At 37.9% G+C, this 19,206-nt stretch overlaps 1 protein-coding gene and 1 pseudogene across 8 annotated transcripts in view; one reads left to right on the top strand and one right to left on the bottom strand.

Moving 5' to 3' along the window:
• Window positions 1–19,206, bottom strand: part of ZFX (zinc finger protein X-linked) — a 78,164-nt gene that overhangs the window by 10,845 nt on the left and 48,113 nt on the right. For 4 of the 7 annotated variants that reach the window (XM_080651893.1, XM_080651898.1, XM_080651892.1 and 1 more), the window contains exons 2-3: window positions 11,547–11,635; window positions 7,723–8,289 (exon numbers count right to left, since the gene is read on the bottom strand). In XM_080651893.1, coding sequence (XP_080508019.1) covers window positions 7,723–8,289; window positions 11,547–11,607 — 628 coding nt within the window. In that variant the 5' untranslated portion in view covers window positions 11,608–11,635. Of the gene's footprint in view, window positions 1–7,722; window positions 8,290–9,954; window positions 10,011–11,546; window positions 11,636–15,424; window positions 15,587–18,741; window positions 19,035–19,206 lie in introns of all 7 variants that reach the window. The other 3 variants (XM_080651897.1, XM_080651896.1, XM_080651894.1) reach the window with 2 other exon arrangements.
• LOC308239510 (cleavage and polyadenylation specificity factor subunit 5-like) lies at window positions 15,495–18,120 on the top strand (annotated as a pseudogene). Its single transcript has 2 exons — window positions 15,495–15,533; window positions 17,488–18,120. The product of its transcript is annotated as a cleavage and polyadenylation specificity factor subunit 5-like (transcript).

Genomic DNA, 19,206 nt, shown 5'->3' with positions numbered 1-19,206 from the left:
AAAATTACTTGGGGTTGGGGGGGTAGGGGATACTCCACTTCAAGCAAACTGCTTGTTAAAGGAACACTGATCTAATTTAAAAATCAGCAAAACTAAGCTGATTTGGAGAGCATTTGATGGAGAATCTATATAATAAGAAATGACGATGGTTGTGATAATGATAACACCAAATATTTACCTACCACATACCACATGCCAAGCATGGTAAAACGTACCATTTACTCCTCACAACAACCTTATAAAACAGGTGATACTGTTTTGTTATTCTCACCTCTCAAAGCTTCAAAACAGATTTCATTATAATTTTTGCCAAGATAGAAAAATATATGGTATCGGATTGCTATAGAATTGCATTTTGTGTACATTAATATTGTAAAAAAAGACATCACACCAAAATCCCTTAGACACTGCCCTCCGCCAGCCTTCTTAAAACAAAGATCCAGTCACCTTACTCTCTAGCAGGGAATGGTGCCCCATTTCCTACCAAGTAAAATACAAAGTGCAGTCTACCAACTGAACTCTGACCAAACTGCCTTCTGCCTTCACAGTTTTATCTCCCCAGCACCCCCAGACTACCCCACGTACCCTGAACTTATTAGTATGTTATTTCCATTCCTTTATGCTTCTGCAACTTTGCTTTAAAATATATACATATTTATTGTAGAAATTGTACAGCTTATTAAGAAAAGTATAAAAAAAATTAAAAAGTGCTCAAAAGCCCACCACATGGAACTATCAATAGAATTTACAGATCATTCTTCAGACATTTCTACGCATATTTAGGCATTGAAAGGACGGGAGACAGACTGGACAGAGATTTTTTTTAGTGAAAATTGGATACTGTAACATGCTATTTTTAAACAAAAAATATATTAGAATTTACTCAAACTTTAATTCCATTCCTTGGCTTACCAATCCCATGCCCCACACTTCTCTGTTTTTATGGTGAGGAGAGGGGAGGACTACACATCTGTGCCTTATTTAAGCACTTTATTCTTGATATAAATCTAATTGAAATCAGATTGAACATTAAACTGAAAACTCTTAATTCATTAATTTTAGTATTGGTTTCTAAATAAATTTGAGTGCCTACAGTAAAGACACAATAACTTTAGACAGAATAACAGAAAATTTTTTAATTTTACCAGAACAAGCTTAAAGCTTATTCAACACATCTTCTCTAAAATATTCTTAGTTCATTAAATTAGACTTTTCTCACATTTCAGAAATATCCCCATGCAAATTTATTTTTTAAATTCTAAAATTTTATTCTGTGGTTTACCAAATGGTTTCAAGGTACAAAATGAAATTGATCGAGTACATACATAAAAATAATGGTAAGATTTATACAACAATCAGCCTGTAGGACAAAGAAATAAGCAAATACTTTAACCATGTCTCCTGTGCTAATATCCCCTAGAATAATTCAATTCTAAGCCATTAGACTGTATTGATCCTCAGAGTTCATGCACTGAACATAGGGGTTTGGACTTATTTATTCATTCATTCATTCATTCATTCATTCCCTGAACCACTTTTTATTGGATATCTACTATGACCAAAGTTGTGCTTAATTAGGAGCTGATATCAGACCAAATGGTCAAAACACCTAAACTAGAAGGCCAGGGCCATTAGGCTCCACATCTGCAAGGGTGCCATTCACACTATAGCTGGACAGCTGACAGCTGCATGCAGCAATCCTGTAGACAGATCTCTAGCATGTCTAAATGTATTCCTCCTCTAGTAATTGGTTTGCCATCTGCCCAGATGCACAAGCCAGAAACCAGGAAGGGAGCTTCAAACCCTCCACCTCCTTCCTCCACCCTAACTTTAATCCAAATTCCACTTCCTAAATATGTCATGAAGTACTTTCTGCCAAACTCTACTGATAGAACCTCATTTCAAACTATCATCGTCTGTTTCTTACCTGGTCTACTACAACCATCTCTCATAGAGTACTTTTTGTTTCTAATTTTACTCTTCCCTTGTCTGCTCTCAATATTGCCACTAAGATTACTTTTGTAAACTATAACCCTAAGCATATTATTATTAATCGGCTTACAACGCTAATAGCTCCCCACATCAGAAAGGTAAAGCAAACTTATTGTATTCAAAGGCCTTTATGATTTGTGCCCAATTTTGCCACTCTTACTTCTCATCATTTCCTCCATTCTCTTCATTAAAGACATTTGCACTCCAAAGAAAAAGTCTCTGAACACTCAAAGACCTTCCACATTTCCATGCCTTTAAATATGTTCTCTGCCATTCCTCCCTCCTCAGGTACCCATTGAACATTTTATTCATCCTTCAAATTGAATTCATCCCAAATTATGTTTAAAAAATATAATAATCCCTGTCTTATATAAATACTTATGAAAGAAATATGTGGGACTTGCTTCAAAATAGAGGGAGGAAAATGAATAGGAGGAGATATGAAATAAATTTAGTTATATCTTCAACCAAGCTCCCACAGAACTTTTGGTTTATGTTTTCACAGCATTTAGCTCATTCAAGTGTACCAAAATTCTCAACATTTTCTCCCTTAGTGCTTCCAAAATACTTTGTATATCTAGTTATATATCTTTTCACACTCAACTATATAACTACCTGTTTCTGTCTGTCTTCTCTCCAAGACTGTGAACTCTTAAAAAGCCAGAAACTTTCACTGTTTATCTCTAATAGCTAACAAGATTCCTAGCTTATCATGGCTGATTAATAAATGTTACTGAATGAAGACATAAGAAAAGTAAACATAGGCAAGAGTAAAAATAATCGTTTAGATATGATTCCTTTTTCTTATACATAAATTTGAAAAATAAAATAAATTTTTTAGGTAGAACAACAAGGGAATAGGGTGTAGAGGTTGTCCGGGTGGCTTCTGCTATTAAGGAGTAAGAAAATGTTTAAGCCTCCTCCCCAAATTATTTCCTAACATTGCTAAAATTGGGTATTCATGAATATTGTAAATTTTAATAATCACTGAAATTCAATTTGCCTCCTCCATTCACTAATAATCACTATTTATGCCAAACTCTACTGCGTTATAGTATTAACTTTACACACACATACATATAAACACATACACAGACCAAAAAAAGACAATATGAGAGTGGAGTAGATACTTTTTTTCCTTTATTTTATTTATTTTAGTTTTTTTCCTTGCTTTTGTTTTCTTCTTCTTCTTCTGTTTTTTTTTTTTTGTTTTTTTTTTTAGTGAACACTGGAATAAAACTTTTCCCATTGATTTTTTTTAGAGAAAGTGGGTGTGGGGGGGGGGGGGGAAGAGAGAGAAACATCGATGTGAGAGACACAACACCGACTGGTTGCCTCCCCCATGCGCAGGGATTGAGCCTGCAACTGAGGTACCTTGACGAGAATCGAACCCATGACCCTTCAGTCTGCAGGCAGACGCCCTTACCACTGAACCAAACCAGCCAGGGCTGGAATAAAACATCTGATTTCAAATCTTCACCCTAATGCTAACTGGATGTATAACCTTGGACAAGTTACATAAACTGAGCCTCAGTTACCCAAGCTGTAAAATGGTGATTAACACCAACATTATAGGGTTGTTGTAAGGAATAAATGTGTGTGTGTGTATATGTATGATTGATATATATATATATATATATATATATATATATATATATATATATATGTATGTATATGTTTTGGAACACAGATACTATTTATTAAAGGTTTACTATTACCTATTTTTATTATTACCAACTTGTTACAAATCTCCAACTGAATAATATTTCTTGGGATAAAAAATCTTGTTTCAAAAAATTTAAAAATTGGCCATAATGACAACAATCCTAAACATTTCTCCCCTGAAAAGATAGCTTTATTAACAACAAACCTCACCAAATTAAACTTAATTACATCTTCTGATAAAAATGTCAATTGACTCAAGGATCATTAGAAGATGGATCTGATGAGTCTGAAAGCATTCAGCACACATTACCACCTGAGCTCTTCCTTTGATATATTAATTCAAATGGACTTAAATTATATATATGCCACCAGACAAAAAGTTTAATAAGCATTAGTTAAGAACTAAACAATCTAATGATTTTATTAACATTCAGCTTTTATAAAAGCAGTTGCATATTGTAGAAAATAGTGTTTTGAACACAATTTTATCCTAATGAAAAAGTCATTGGCCTTAGAATATAAAAACTAAATGGAGAGATCACAGATATAGTACTGTCATCAAAAGTTTTATTCAAGTTATGGTCTGTACAAAGAAAAATTTCCAATTTTATAATCAACATGTTAAAAATGGTGACATACTTTCATTTAACCAAACTAGTTTAAAAGGTTCTAAGCTTAAATTATTTGCTATAGCCCTGGCTGGCATGACACAGTGGTTAGAGCGTCGGCCACACACCGAAGGATCATGGGTTTGATTCCGATCAAGAACATGTACCTGGGTTGCAGGTTTGATCCCCACCCAACTTGGGGCGCATTCAGGAGGCAACCAATCGATGTCTCTCTCTCTCACATCAATGTTTCTCTCTCTCTCTCTCTTCCACCCTCCCTCCCTCCCCCTCCATTCCTCTCTCTCTCTAAAAAAATCAATGGGAAAAATAACCTCAGGTGAGGATTAACAACAAAAAAATATTTATTTGCTATAATTTTTAATGTCTTTTTAAAAACTTTAAAATAAAGCAATATTTTATTAAAATGTGTATTAGAATGAAGCATCATATTGGTTTATATTAGAATAGAGGCTCTCTGGCCAAGGTTTTTGGCAGAAGGGAACCCCATGCTCCAGAGGCATATTAGTTGTTTCCTTTGATGTTACTATAAAAGGTAGGCACACATATCCAAGTACCCTAGTCTTCCATAAGAATGCATTATGTTGCCACTGCTTATTAATTCTGCTAATCCTTTTAAAACTGAACTATGCATTTTTGCCTGGACTTTAAGTTTTAGACTTTAATATTTAGGGTAATAAATTTTGCAAATTCACTACCCACTCCTGACAGCATAAAACTAGTATAAGGGTGGGCAGATCCGTGGAACAGAATTAAGAGTCCAGAAATTATCCCCTCACGTTTACTATCAATTATTTTCAATTAAGACCCTTGCTGGGTAGCTCAGCTGGTTAGAGCGTCATCCTGATACACCAAGGTTACAGGTTCCATCCCTGGTCAGGGCACATATAAGAACCAACCACTGAATGCATAAGTAAGTAGAACAACAAATTGATGTCTCTGTCTCCCTTCCTCTCTCCATAAAAAAATCAGTAGATAAAATTTTAATGCATGTGTTTCAATAAGAGTACCAAGAATATTCAATAACTAGAGGCCTGGTGCACGGCGCGGGGGGCGGGGGGGAGGGTCCCCCGGCCCAGCCTGCACCCTCTCCAATCTGGGACCCCTCGAGGGATGTCCGACTGCTCGTTTAGGCCCAATCCCGGACTGCTGGCTCCCAACTGCTCGCCTGCCTGCCTGATTGCCCCTAACCGCTTCTGCCTGCCAGCCTGACCACCCCCTAACCACTCCCCTGCCAGCCTGATCGAAGCCTAACTGCTCCCTTGCCAGCCCAATTGCCCCTAACTGCCCTCCCCTGCCAGCCTGGTCATCTCTAACTGTCCTCCCCTGCAGGCCTGGTCCCCCCCCCCAACTGCCCTCCCCTGCAGGCCTGGACACCCCGTAACTGCCCTCCCCTGCAGGCCTGGTCCCCCCCACAACTGTCCTCCCCTGCAGGCCTGGTTGCCCCCAACTGCCCTCCCCTGCAGGCCTGGTCTCCCCCAACTCCCCTCCTCTGCCAGCCCGGTCACCCCTAACTGCCCTCCCCTGCAGGCCTGGTCCCCACTCAACTGCCCCCCTGCAGGCCTGGGTCCCCCCCCCAACTGTCCTCCCTTGCAGGCCTGGTCCCTCCCAACTGCCCTCCCCTGCTGGCCTGGTCTCCCCCAACTGCTCTGCTCTGCTGGCCTGGTCACCCCTAACTGCCCTCCCCTGCTGGCCTGATTGCCCACAACTACCCTCCCCTGTAGGCCATCTTGTGGTGGCCATCTTGTGTCCACATAGAGGCAGCCATCTTTGACCACATGGGGGTGGCCATCTTGTGTGTTTGGAGTGATGGTCAATTTGCATATTATACATATTACTACTAATAATAATTTTATTAGATAGGATGAGTAAAGAACACCATTTCAACAAATGGTGCTGTGACAACTGAATATCTATGTGCCAGAGAGAGTAAAGTTAGCTCCTGACCTCACACCATATATAAAAATAAACTCAAAATGGATCAAAGGTCTAAATGTAATTTAGCCCAGCCAGCATTGCTCAGTGGTTGAGCACTGACCTATGTATGAATCAGGAGGTCGAGGTTCGGTTCCCTGGTCAGGGCATATGCCCAGGTTGTAGGCTCAGTCCCCAGTAGGGAGTGTGCAGGAGGTAGCCGATCCATGATTCTCTCATCACTGATATTTCTTTCTTTCTCTCTCTCTCTCTCTCTCTCTCTCTCTCTCTCTCCCTCCCCCCTCCTGCCTCTCTGAAATCAATTAAAAAAAATTTTTTTTAAATAGTGGGTCTTGCTCTAGCCCAGTGGTCGGCAAACTCATTAGTCAACAGAGCCAAATATCAACAGTACAACGACTGAAATTTCTTTTGAGAGCCAAATTTTTTAAACTTAAACTATATAGGTAGGTACATTGTTAGTAACTTAATTAGGGCACTCCTAAGCTGGCCTTTGCTAAAAACTCAAGGGGCCAAAGAGCCGCACGTGGCTCGCGAGCCGCAGTTTGCCGACCACAGCTCTAGCTGGTTTGGCTCAGTGGATAGAGCATCAGCCTGCGGACTAAATGATCCCAGGTTCGATTCTGGTCAAGGGCACATGCCTAGGTTGCAGTATCAATCCCCAGTAGGGGGCATGCCAGGAGGCAGCCGATCAATGATTCTCCTTCATCACTGATGTTTCTCTCTCTTCCTCTCTGAAATCAATAAAAATATATTTTAAAAAATAGTGGGTCTTTATTTATATGATGTTTAGTTCCTAAAGGCATACTAATTTCCATACTGGGTCAGAGCTGTGGTCTAGCCAACTGAGGGCTTGATCTCTGAAAGCAGTACCAAGAAATATGTGTAAGAAGACACAGTTATCCTCCCAGATGTTAAGTTAAACATTTAGAGGTGTGCTCCAAAACACCTTATTTTTTTTCAATAATCTGAGTCCATCATACTTGAAATCATGTTTTAGAATCATTTGTTTCAATGCTATACCAGAGCCTTTTTCCATGCTATCTGTTATATAATTAGTATTTTACATAAGCATATAAGTATTACATAAGTACTAACATACATGCATATACAAGAATATAAGTAGTTTGGTTATACATTTTTTTCCAATTTAAACTCCTTTTATGTTTCAATAGGGTTTCTAATTCTAATTAAGGCTGGTAACAGCCTAATCACATCCTTCATGATTTCACAAAGTTCAGTTCTATTCCTTTTCATCTTTGTCTTTCTAGACTGAAGAAATTTCATCTTTCTATTGTGTCCTTATAAGAGAGAAATGATGCTTTAATCTGTACAATTTTACTTTTCTTAATTTTGAGTTATCTTACAGGCTCCAAATTGAAACAACAATGCAGGAAGGTCTATGAAATTTACTTTTATAGAAGTCAAGAAATTTTCATCTCTGATGTAAGTTAGGAAAGACAGCCTTCAAAAATAACTTTGAGAATCACTGTACCCCAAGACTTACAGGAAATCATAAGGTAGTCCTCACAGTTGTTCTTGTCATCATCTTGCTGGTCCACGGGGATCCCATTGGCATCTATGACTGCTTCCGAGGCACAATCTGCTACCAATACTTCTTCTGAAACTACATCCGTTGTCAGAGGATCAGTGACAATTTCTGCCTCAACTACACTATCATGAACCACATGTTCAACGTGTCCAACGTCAGACACATGTATAGATTCACTTGTCAAGACGTGTTCTGGTATAGACATTGATGAAGTAATATCGGAAGCTAAAACATCATCTGGGACTGTGCAATGTTCTAAAGAAACTTCTTCAGTTACATCTGAGTCCAGCACTTGCTCAGGAATGATGACCGTTTCAGATACATCTGCTTCTTCCATGATATCTGGGCACTGAACATCTTCTATAACAACGTCCTCGATAACATCTTGGATTACAACTGAGTCTGGGTCATCAGGAACAAAGTTATGCACAGTTATGTCTGAATCCACAACATCTGAAACAAAAACGGTTTCTTGAACTTCCACAACAATTTGATCACCATCCATGTGTGCAGCATCAGTTCCTTAAAAAAAAATAAATTTAAAAGCACAATTTCAGGTAGGCATGTATGACTACCTCAGCTAATGTAAATGTTATTTAATTCCTACCAGGAAAACAGACTAGCTCCTCAGTTTTCTCAAACATTCAGATAGATTAAAAAAATTAAAAGGGAATCTATTTTTGAATATCAGAAATGAGAACTTTTATATTCATCCCAAATCAATTAATAGGTAATAGAAAAATCAAGCAATTGAGGCAGTCACAAAATAAAAATGTTCATGAAAGTAAAATTCTAGGCTCACTAAAATTAAATCCATATGCATAGGTACTTAAGGGATATTATCAAAATTAGTAAGTAAAGCAACTTCAGGTGGCAAATATACCATTTTCCTTTATTATATGTGTTTTTCATCTTTCATCTTGCTCCATCTCTCCCTCAACTAATACTTTATCTTCTTTCCATCTCTCCCATGTATTTCTCTTATTTCCCTTCCATTTTTCTCCTCTTTCCCCCTTTGTTCTGATATAATATCTCATCAATATCCTACATTTATGACTATGAAAACTTAGAAATTATCCTCTGAATCTAAGATATGAGAGGACTGGGGCATAAATAAAAGAGGGCTAGGGCGGGGGCTGGGTGGAGGGGGGCAAAGTGGGTAAAATGGGGGACATCTGTAATAGTGTCAACAATGGGGCGGGGGAAAGACAGCTACAAGGCCACAGCTAGAGGAAAGGCAACTAGTTAAGGAGCCTCTGTGAATAGATAAGATGAATAAAAGTGCCACTGCTCTGGAGCAGCAGAGGGTGAGGTTAGTTGGAGCGGGGCCTGCCCCAACTTCACCAGGGTACTCTGCCTCCATCCAGCCTCCTTGCATCGCCCCATACCCTAATGCCCCAGGCAGTTCCTCAGAGTATAAGAAACACTACTCCAGTCCACTCTGCAGTTAAGAATAAAGGTACAGGGATGAATCAATTAAAGCCCAGTGAGATTAAATGACGTCACCAAGATCACACCGTTTGTACAGATTATGGTGCTCAGTAAATATTACTCTGAATAAATGCCACAAATGGGACTCCAAATCAGATATCCTTGTCAAAACACATAACATAAAATAAAACAAATCTGGTATCTTGGCTCCTGGTCCAGAGAAAAGCAAATGAGGTCTTATAAAAATCTTAGTTAAAAAGCAATTAATTTAATTAGTGATTCTGGATGTGACTCAGATCAGGCTGAATCCAAGCGGCTGCCTAACTCAATGACTGTGTATCACTGGCCAGGCCCTCAGAGAGACACATGGTTTTGTTTAACAAACACAAATGATCAACAAAGGCCAAAGAACCTTTAAAATGTAGGCAATCTTGAAGCCAATTAATGGCTATTTTAATTACATCTATAAATAATAAAAAATGTTTGCTTTATTTTCTATAGAACTTCTACTAAGTGCTTTTATACTCCTTTGTTTTCAATATTCTAATATCAACATCAAGCAATAGATCACTATAATCTCCATTTTGCAGATATAAAGATGAAAGCATTTAGTGGCAAGAGCAATAGTTAAAAACTCTAAACCAGAGAACAGGGTTTGGACACTTATTAGTTTTGTGACCTTGGGCAAGTCATTTAACCTCTGAGTTTCGGTTTCCTCATCAGTAAAATGAGGATAGTAGTATCTGCCATGCATACCTCACAGGACTGTTGTGATGATCAAATGGGAAATGTATGGGAAGTATTCTGAAAAACTGTAATGAGAGGTTTCATTATTATTAGGACAAATGAAAATGGAGGCCCTGGCAGATTAAGTGACTTGCTCAAAGATAAACAAACACCATAAGTGTTAAGAACCAGGGCTAAAATGAAGTAGCCCTTCAATCTACCACTTAGCCCATGACCCAGAATTGCTCATGACAAGATTAAGCTAGCAAATACCGTACATTTTTCCTCAAAGAGCTTCTTTCTCTTTCAAGCACATTAATTATACATGTTCTAATAAAAGAAGAATTATAACTGCATTTATTACTATCAAACTAAAATTACCAAACTTTAGTCAAAGACTGTTCCAAATTGTTAAGAAAAATAAACATACCCCTCCAACACATACACACACTGGATTTGGAGATTAAAGAAGTTAAAATTAAAAACCATTAATATTGAATTTCCTGATATAGTTAATTGCTACTTCTTTAATATTCTGCAATATGATCATTTTAAGCCCAATGGAAAACTCATTAATATTTTATTTATAAGGGTAGCTAGCTAGTGTGATATAAAACCACCTTATATCATAAAACCTAGTGTAATCACTTTACGATGTTATATAATTGGAACGATGGATAACCTAAAATTGTGAATAATTTTTTTCTATTTTTAAAACGTCATGAATTTAATTTTCCTTGTACAATTTGGAGAGTGGGGTAAGACTGTCTCCCTGAAGCAAAAGGCTCCTCTTCTCAACCTGTGAAAGATAGGGTTGTAAAAGTAGGATGGGGTCAGAATGTGGAGGGCCTGAGGTTTATAATTTAACTGCTGGGTAATGGAAAACAAAGAAATTACATGATCCATGTGTTATTTTATGATGAGTACTCTGGCTGGGGGACTATATAAAAGAGACTAAGGCCCTAGCCGGTATGTGGCTCAGTTGGTTGAGCGTCATCCTGTGCACCAAAAGGTTGCTAATTCACTCTGGTCTGTGTTGCTTAGTAGTTAAGAGTGTCAAAGGGTCTCAGGTTCGATTCCCAGTCAAAGGCACATACCTGAGCTGCAGGTTTGCTCCCTGGTTGGGCCATATATGTGAGAGGCAACCAGTCGATGTGGCTCTCTCACATTGATTTCTCACTCTCCCTCCCTCCCTCCCTCTTTAAAATCAATAAAAATATTTCTTTTTTAAAAAAGAGAGACTAAGGGCAAGAAAAAGAATAACTTCAAAGTTATTACAGACTAGGAATGAGATGATAGAGCCTGTCTATGTGGTAGGAAGTAAATATTAGCAACATTTTCAAAGAGAGAAGCAACAGGACTTAGTGCTCTAACTGGGCAAGATGAGAGTAACTGAGGATAACACTGAGGTTTTGATACTACTGCTGTTACTGACAAAAATATAAGAGTTGGTTGTAAGGGAGCCAAATTTTTGAGGAGAATAATGTGCTCACTTTAATATTTGTAGACTTGACACAAGATACCAAAGTGTGAATATCAATGTGAGAGTCTAGCAATTTGTCCACTCGACAACCAACTCCAAATCTGGTAGGTGGAAAATAGAGCAACCCAAGTAGTCATACCTGTTGCAGCAAAAAATGAGTTTGGCTCTTGTGGTTGTAATTCAAGTCCATCTTCATCCATGGCCTTTAATTTTCATCAGTCACAGCTCCTAAATTAGGGAAAAAAGTAAACCAAGTATTACTTTTATTATACCATGTATTTAAAATGCATATTTACATTTCTGAAACACTCAAAAGTATGTCACAGATGAACATCTATCAAAAACATATCTACTTAGCCCTGGACGGTTTTGCACAGTGGTTAGAGTGTTGGCCCTTGGACCAAAGGGTTGTGGGTTTGATTCCTGGTCAAAGGAACATACCTGAGTTGAAGGTTCAATCCCTAGCTCCTGGTCAGGGGCAAATAGGAGGCAACCAATCGATGAGTCTCTCTCACATCAATGCCCCCCCCCACCACCACCACCACATCTTCCCCTCCCGTCCACTCTCTCCTCGGGAAGGATTTAAAAAACAAAACAAAACACACATCTATCTAAAATAAAAGGGAACTTAATTGATTTCCAATGATAATAGACATCTATAAGACAAGGCAAGGTAGAGAAATCAAACAAGTCAACTTTGCCTATACTTTTTGCTTGAGATACTACTTGCATACATCAACTGCATACATTTTGATTAATTTTGACACATGCTTTTAAACCTGTGTAATCACTATACTACCCAGATCAAGATAATAGAACATTTCCATCAGCCCAGCACTTGTCTCCTCTCAGTCCATACACCCCACACTCCCACAAGGGTAACTGGTTTCATTAAGGTTCAACTTAAACACACTCTGTACCTTACTGGGGGAAATTTCTGCACGATTTTCATATTACTTCTCTAAATTTAATGTAGTCTACTTTCAACCAATACATAAAAGATCAGTAAAAACTCAAAGTGCATAATTATAGTAAACACCATTTGGGATTTCTGCCTAACTTATAATGACATCTCTTAACTAACCTTCTGATCTAGAGAAGTAAATTCCCACAGTGTACTTACACTCTCCTGGCCATGTAGTTGATTGGCACTAGCTATAAAATGATAAAAATAAGTTCATCTTTGAGCACAATAAAATCAAAGTCCTGTCCCTGAGAACTAAAACCATGAGCAAGGGTCACTCAGTCTCTTTCCTGGTAGCTATTATATAGCAGCTGAGAAAGGCCCTTTCCCAACTTCGGCTTAGACTAGTGAGATAAAGTTTACAAATGAAAAAGAATCCAGTGAATGCCCTCAGAAACAGAGTAGAGAGAACAAGGAAGGGAGGCTTACCAGTATTTTTTTAGCTCCTGGCTCTAGAACTTTCTGAGGTCCAGCTACAGAACCTTGTCTGCCTTGAGTTTGTGCAAGACATCCCAATGACCTCAATGCTCCCTTTTCTACTTAAGCCTAAACTTACAACAAAAAGAACTTAGTCCATAAAATAATATACTACTTAATACTAATGACTGTTTCAAAAGAGCAGACATCGAAGATTGTGGTTTACTCATATTGTAAGTATTGCATAAATCTCCTCCCCTTCATTGGTTTCCTTATCTCTATCTACATTTTCACTTTCTAATCCAACCTAAATGGTACTATTAGACACATCTTTCTGTTACCTTTATCATTTTTTGTTGATAACATAAGCTCTGCACACTTATTAAAATTTCAAATGACAGGAGTCATTTTTATGATGCATCAGCTAGGTGATGTCATTCCTGTTAAAAGAAAAATGTTTAATGGCTCCTGCCATCTTCTAAGTCTGGGGACTAAACTATCTTTCCATCATCTTCCCTAACTTTCTTTCAAGCACCTCCCTGCACCATGACACGCACACATTTCAGCCAAACAAAAATGCCCAATGTCCCCACATAAGACCCCAAACTCTATATTTGACTCAGGGTTTCTTCTACCTAGATGGAACACCTTTCCCCTATCATCTTGCTTGAGCCTTTCCCCCAAATCCCCTCCTCACCAAAAAAGAAAAAGCTGAAAATCTCTCTCTCCTCTGAATTCCACAGCAATTTATCCTATTTCCTTTTTTTCTGACTGTACTTGTTTGCTATAAACCATGGTTATTTACATATGCTTTTCAAATGCTAAAACATATGTGTGTTTGTGTATATATTCCTTAAAGAAATATCCATGAGAAACTCAATTAATATTAATAATTGGATTTTCGACATGTAAACTGAGACATATTCTATTTATTTTCAAGAAAGAGCATGTTTCATGTTATTTATTCAAACTGCTTCAAATTAAAAGGACCAATAAAGAAAAACATTTTCAACTATGAAAAACGGAAAGGGTATATGCTAAGTTGTCACTACTCTCTCCCCACCAAAATCACCTCTGGCCATAATTCTTTTTCACCTTTAAAAAATGTAATTACAAAATGATAAACGTGAATTAAGCTTCTAAGCATAATGATAGACTACTAAAATGAAATTAAGCCAATTAAGAAGGCAATAAATGCAATTCATTAATGCAGTGGTCGGCAAAACTCATTAGTCAACAGAGCCAAATATCAACAGTACAACGATTGAAATTTCTTTTGAGAGCCAAATTTTTTAAACTTAAACAACTTCTAACGCCACTTCTTCAAAATAGACTCGCCCAGGCCGTGGTATTTTGTGGAAGAGCCACAACACTCAAGGGGCCAAAGAGCCACATGTGGCTCGCGAGCCGCAGTTTGCCGACCACAGCATTAATGTATTAAATGCCTCTCTTCCCAATTCCCCTTCATAAACCCAACCCCATCAGCTCTAAGAATTCTCAACCTGCACAATCCTCCTTAGCTTTTCTCTACTTGGGTTGGACAGATAATTAATCCCCTCAATTTTGAAATTCTCTCCTTCCTCAGTTTCTTTAAACTGAGTTCTAATTCTCTTCCCACCTTCCCAGCTGCTATTTACTCTGCCTCCCCTCATCCATTATTGTAGCCTTGCCCAGGGTGATGCACTCAGCCCTTTTGTTTTCTGCTTCCTCTTTATTCCAAGGTTTCAACTACCATTTACACAAAGGTGATTCCCCAAACACACATACTCAGGCTAGCACCTGACACTTCCACCAGACTGTCTGCTGAATATTTTCATCGGGATAAAGCCCTGCTTCTCCTGACATGACCACTATGGATTTTTCCTTCTCTGCTTATATTCAGTCAGGTTGTAGACCTTATTCATTCCTTTTCCACAACTTCTCAGGAATCTATCCCCTCACCCTTTTTTTTAATTCCCACTGTCACCGTTTACTCTCAGCTTCATATTTCCTTATCCCAGGGGACAAAAATAACCTCTCAACTGGCCTTTCATTTTTCTGCCACTCCCACAACCAATGACTAGGAACCTTACTACAAGTACGGGCTGGTGCCAAGTACTGAGGCAGTCTAATCCTTCAAAGCACTGCTTTGATCATGGCAGTCCCCTGCTCAGAAAGCTTCAGCAGTTCCCCAATATTAAATGTGCTCTAAAAAATTCACCCAAGTACCGTGATAGACCTATTTGCTATATTCCCATCATTGAACATCATACCCATTTCCTAACAGATATTATAGCCCAAATAGAGGGTGTCTCCTCACCTTATTTTTTAATATATTTATATTGATTTTAGAGAGAGAAAAGAAGGGGGGGAGGGGACACCGATTGGCTGCCTCCTGCAAGCCCCCTACTGGGGATCCAGCCCAAAACCTGAGCATGTGCCCTGACCAGGAATCTAAAAGGTGATCTCTCAGTGCATGGGAGGACACTCAGCCAATTGAGCCACACCGGCCAGAGCCCTTACCTTATTTTGACTTAGGTGATCAGTAAGTATTCAACAAACCATTTTGATGCGTTATTTTTCCTTCCGTTTTGTCACTATAAAAACTCAAATCAGATAAAAACATGTTCTGTACTTCCAAGCAGAGATGACTATACTTAACTTTGAAACCCCAGTGGGGTTAGAAGTAATTCCTCTGACAATCAGAATGAAACCAATGTTCTTAGAATGGCGTCTACTCAGAAGATTCTAAGGATTGTGATAAAAGTAAGGGTGCTCCTGACTTTGCTGCAGGATCCGAGGTCAGAGACCAGTTGAATCTGAAGACAAACAAGTAGAAAAAAATCTAACAATTTGGGTGAACACATTAAAATTTGGTCCTAAAATGACAAGCCTACTTAAAGCCTTATTTTTCCAAAGCCCCTATTCGTGCTCAGATTAAAAGTTGCCAAAACACCCTCTGAATTTAGTTGCATTAATATTCTATGAACACTAAACCTTTCAATGCCTTTGCTTAAGATTGTAGCTTGATATTAGGAACTGCATACACTTTCTAACTAGTTTTTCTTAAGTAAAGCAGTATAGCCTCCTTAATGAAATGTTGCTATTTAATGCACTCAATAATTTACCAATCCATGTTCATCATATAACATTCTGTATATCATAATGTATAACTCAACTCTTTGGATCATGCTTTGATTTTATAGTGAAATTTAAAAAAAATAGTTTAGTAACTTTTGTTGAGATTATGAACAGAAATCCTATTTATATGTTTCCTCTAATGAAATATTCGCCTTTAGTTGCAGGTGTAAAGGAGTGGAGTGTTTGAAGCACTTGGTGTGATCAAAGGATGAAGACAGTGTTTTGACATAATATGAAATGGAGATTAATTTAGACTACATTGTAACCGATATAAACTAAATAAAACTATCAGGGGAAAACTTTTTAAAAGGGTAATTTCTGGCAAATGCAGTACATGATGAAGAAAGGTCGGTATCTTATTGAACTCCGTAATGAGCAATGTGTCTCCTCGTATTAAAAAACCTCTCTGATAATGCAGAATTATGGGTGGGTTTTTTTTAAAGTATTCTCGCTTTTATGTTATTCTATTCAAGCTTATAAGTGCTTTCTTTAGTTTTCTAGCACTACTTGTAAAATTCATGTAATGCAGCATTTACAGTTTTTAAACTTTTAAATATCCTTAAATTATAAAACTTCTTTAAATTACTCTCTTGCCAAATCACCAACATAGTAACTTAACTAATACTGATCCCTAGTCTTCCCCTCACCTACATCAGTGGTGGGCAAACTGCGGCTCGCAAGCCACATGCAGCTCTTTGGCCCCTTGAGTGTGGCTCTTCCACAAAATACCACGGCCTGGGCGAGTCTATTTTGAAGAAGTGGCGTTAGAAGAAGTTTAAAAAATTTGGCTCTCAAAAGAAATTTCAATCGTTGTACTGTTGATATTTGGCTCTGTTGACTAATGAGTTTGCCTACCACTGACCTACATGAACACATGCTTCCTATTACTGTTTTTCCTAAATATATTACTTTGGGTCTGTAAGGTTCTATAAACTCAGTGCTGACACTAACAATGTTTTCTGTACATCATAAATACTGGCAAGAATGTAATTTCAAGCTTTTCAACAACTATAAAAATTTTAAATTGAAAACTGCAGAATTATGGAGTGCTTATACATTGATCTTTTGCTAATGCAGTTAAGCAGTATGTTTTGTACCTATAACTTAATAAATCCTTAAATTTTTTTTGTTGTTGTTAATCCTTACCCAAGGATATTTTTAGAGAGTGGAAGAGGGGAGGGAGAGAGACATATCAATTGGTTGCCTCCCACATGGCCCTCCACTGGGGTCAGAGATCAAACCAGCAACCCAGGTCCGTGCCCCTGACCAGGAATCGAACCCACAACGCCTCGGTGAGTGGGCCCATGCTCTACCATTGAGCCACACCGGCCAAGGCAATCCTTTAACCATTTTTTTTTTTTAAATAACAGGCTGGACAATGCAAGGGGCTGGTTTACAGTACACCTGCTTCTTACATGACCAATAATGGGCATGCTCCATTGAATATCAGCTCCACTGAACATCAGCGGCATTAATTCCATATAAACTTGAGAACTGGTCTACCAAAAAAAAAATCCTGTTGTTTTTTTTTTTTTTTAATTGAATTTATTGGGGTGACTGGTTAATAAAATCCCGTTAGGGTTTTGACCAGTTGGGCAACAAGCACATCCAGGAGACCAAGCCCCTCACCTTGGAGCACACCATCAACCTGTATCCTCTTACCAATTATATTTCTGCTATAAAACAGCACCTCTCTGAGAAGGACAGCTCTGTTGCAGCCAGATTTCAACACATGAGGGTGATATCTGATAAAATTGGAATGAGGACTGTAGAAAGGGTTCCAATTGTACATGAGCACTGGCTACCCCATGTTTTACTGCTACAACTGGGAACAAGTTTCTTCAAATTACCTGATGGTGAACTTAACCCAGGAGAAGATGAAGTTGAAGGACTAAAACACTTAATGACAGAGATACTACGTCGCCAAGATGGAGTCCTGCAAGACTGGGCCATTGATGATTGCTTTGGTAACTGGTAGAGACCAAATTTTGAACGTCCTCAGTATCCACATATTACAGCACATATTACAAAGCCAAAGGAACTTAAGTTGTTTTTGGTTCAACTTCAAGAGAAAACCTTGTTAGCAGTCCCTAAAAATTATAAGCGGGTAGATGGACCATTGTTTGAATTGTATGGACAATGCACCAGGATACGGGCCCATCATTTCTAGTCTCATCAGCTTTTGAGCAGATTCAGTTTTATATACAAATGAATTCCTGCACAGTGGATCAGTAAAAGAAGCCATTTCTGTGAGCACAGTATAAAATAAACATGGTAGAAAAGTTTTCTTTGTTGTATCTTTCCCAACCCCTAAATTGCCACCTGCTTTCTTTTGTTTGAATAGTAAAGTTGATATGAAGAACTAGATAGTGATATAAACAAATATGATAATGTTTAATTTGCTTTTGTTTCTACTCATACATTTTGTACATTAAAGAAAGACTTCTAAAAAATAAAAATAAACTTGATTTTTAAATTGTTGTTAATATAGAGAAATACAATTGATTTTTGCATATCAATGTTCCCCAACTATAATGCAATAAAACTAGAAATAAATGTCAGAGACCAAAGGAAAAAATATCCCATAAATTTTAAAACAAAGTTCTAAATAATTCAATGGGCAATAGGAAAATCACAATATATTTAGGACTAAATAATAAAAATCAATTCATATAAAAATCATCACAACCAGTTAATAGTTCAAGGAAAACTTATAGTTTTAAAGGCACATATTTATAAGAGTACAAATTAAATACTAATGAGTCAAACCTCCAACTTAAATTTTTTAAATGTTAGAATAAATGCAAATAAAGTAGAAGGAAAGAAATCTTACCAAATGAGCAGAAACACAAAGGGTCAATAAGAACTATTTGAGCCCGGCCGGTGTGGCTGTCAACCCACGAACCAGGAAGTCAGGGTTCGATTCTCGTCAGGACACATGCCTGGGTTGCAGGCTCGATCCCCAATGGGGGTGAGGGTAATGCTGAAGGCAGCCGATCAATGAGTCTCTCTCATCATTGATGTTTCTCTCTCTCCCTTCCTCTCTCCGAAATCAACAAAAAATATATTTTTAAAAGAAGCAAACTATTTGAAAATCTTAATAACATAGGCAAGTTACTGGCAGTGCTGAAAAAAAGAGGGACAAATTAATCAAATTAGATATTTTAAAGTCAGAGAAACCTGTATCTTATACCAATATAATTGAAAAGTTACATTTTTCTGAAAAGTCAAGTTCTGGACTGATAGCTCAGTTGGTTAGACATCACCATCCTGATATGCTAAGGTTGCGAGTTCAACA

This window comes from Plecotus auritus (genome assembly GCF_963455305.1).
Source record: "Plecotus auritus genome assembly, chromosome: X".
NCBI lineage: Eukaryota > Metazoa > Chordata > Mammalia > Chiroptera > Vespertilionidae > Plecotus > Plecotus auritus.
The sequence above is the reverse complement of the archived record's forward strand: the minus strand, read 5'-3'. Positions and strand labels throughout refer to the sequence as shown.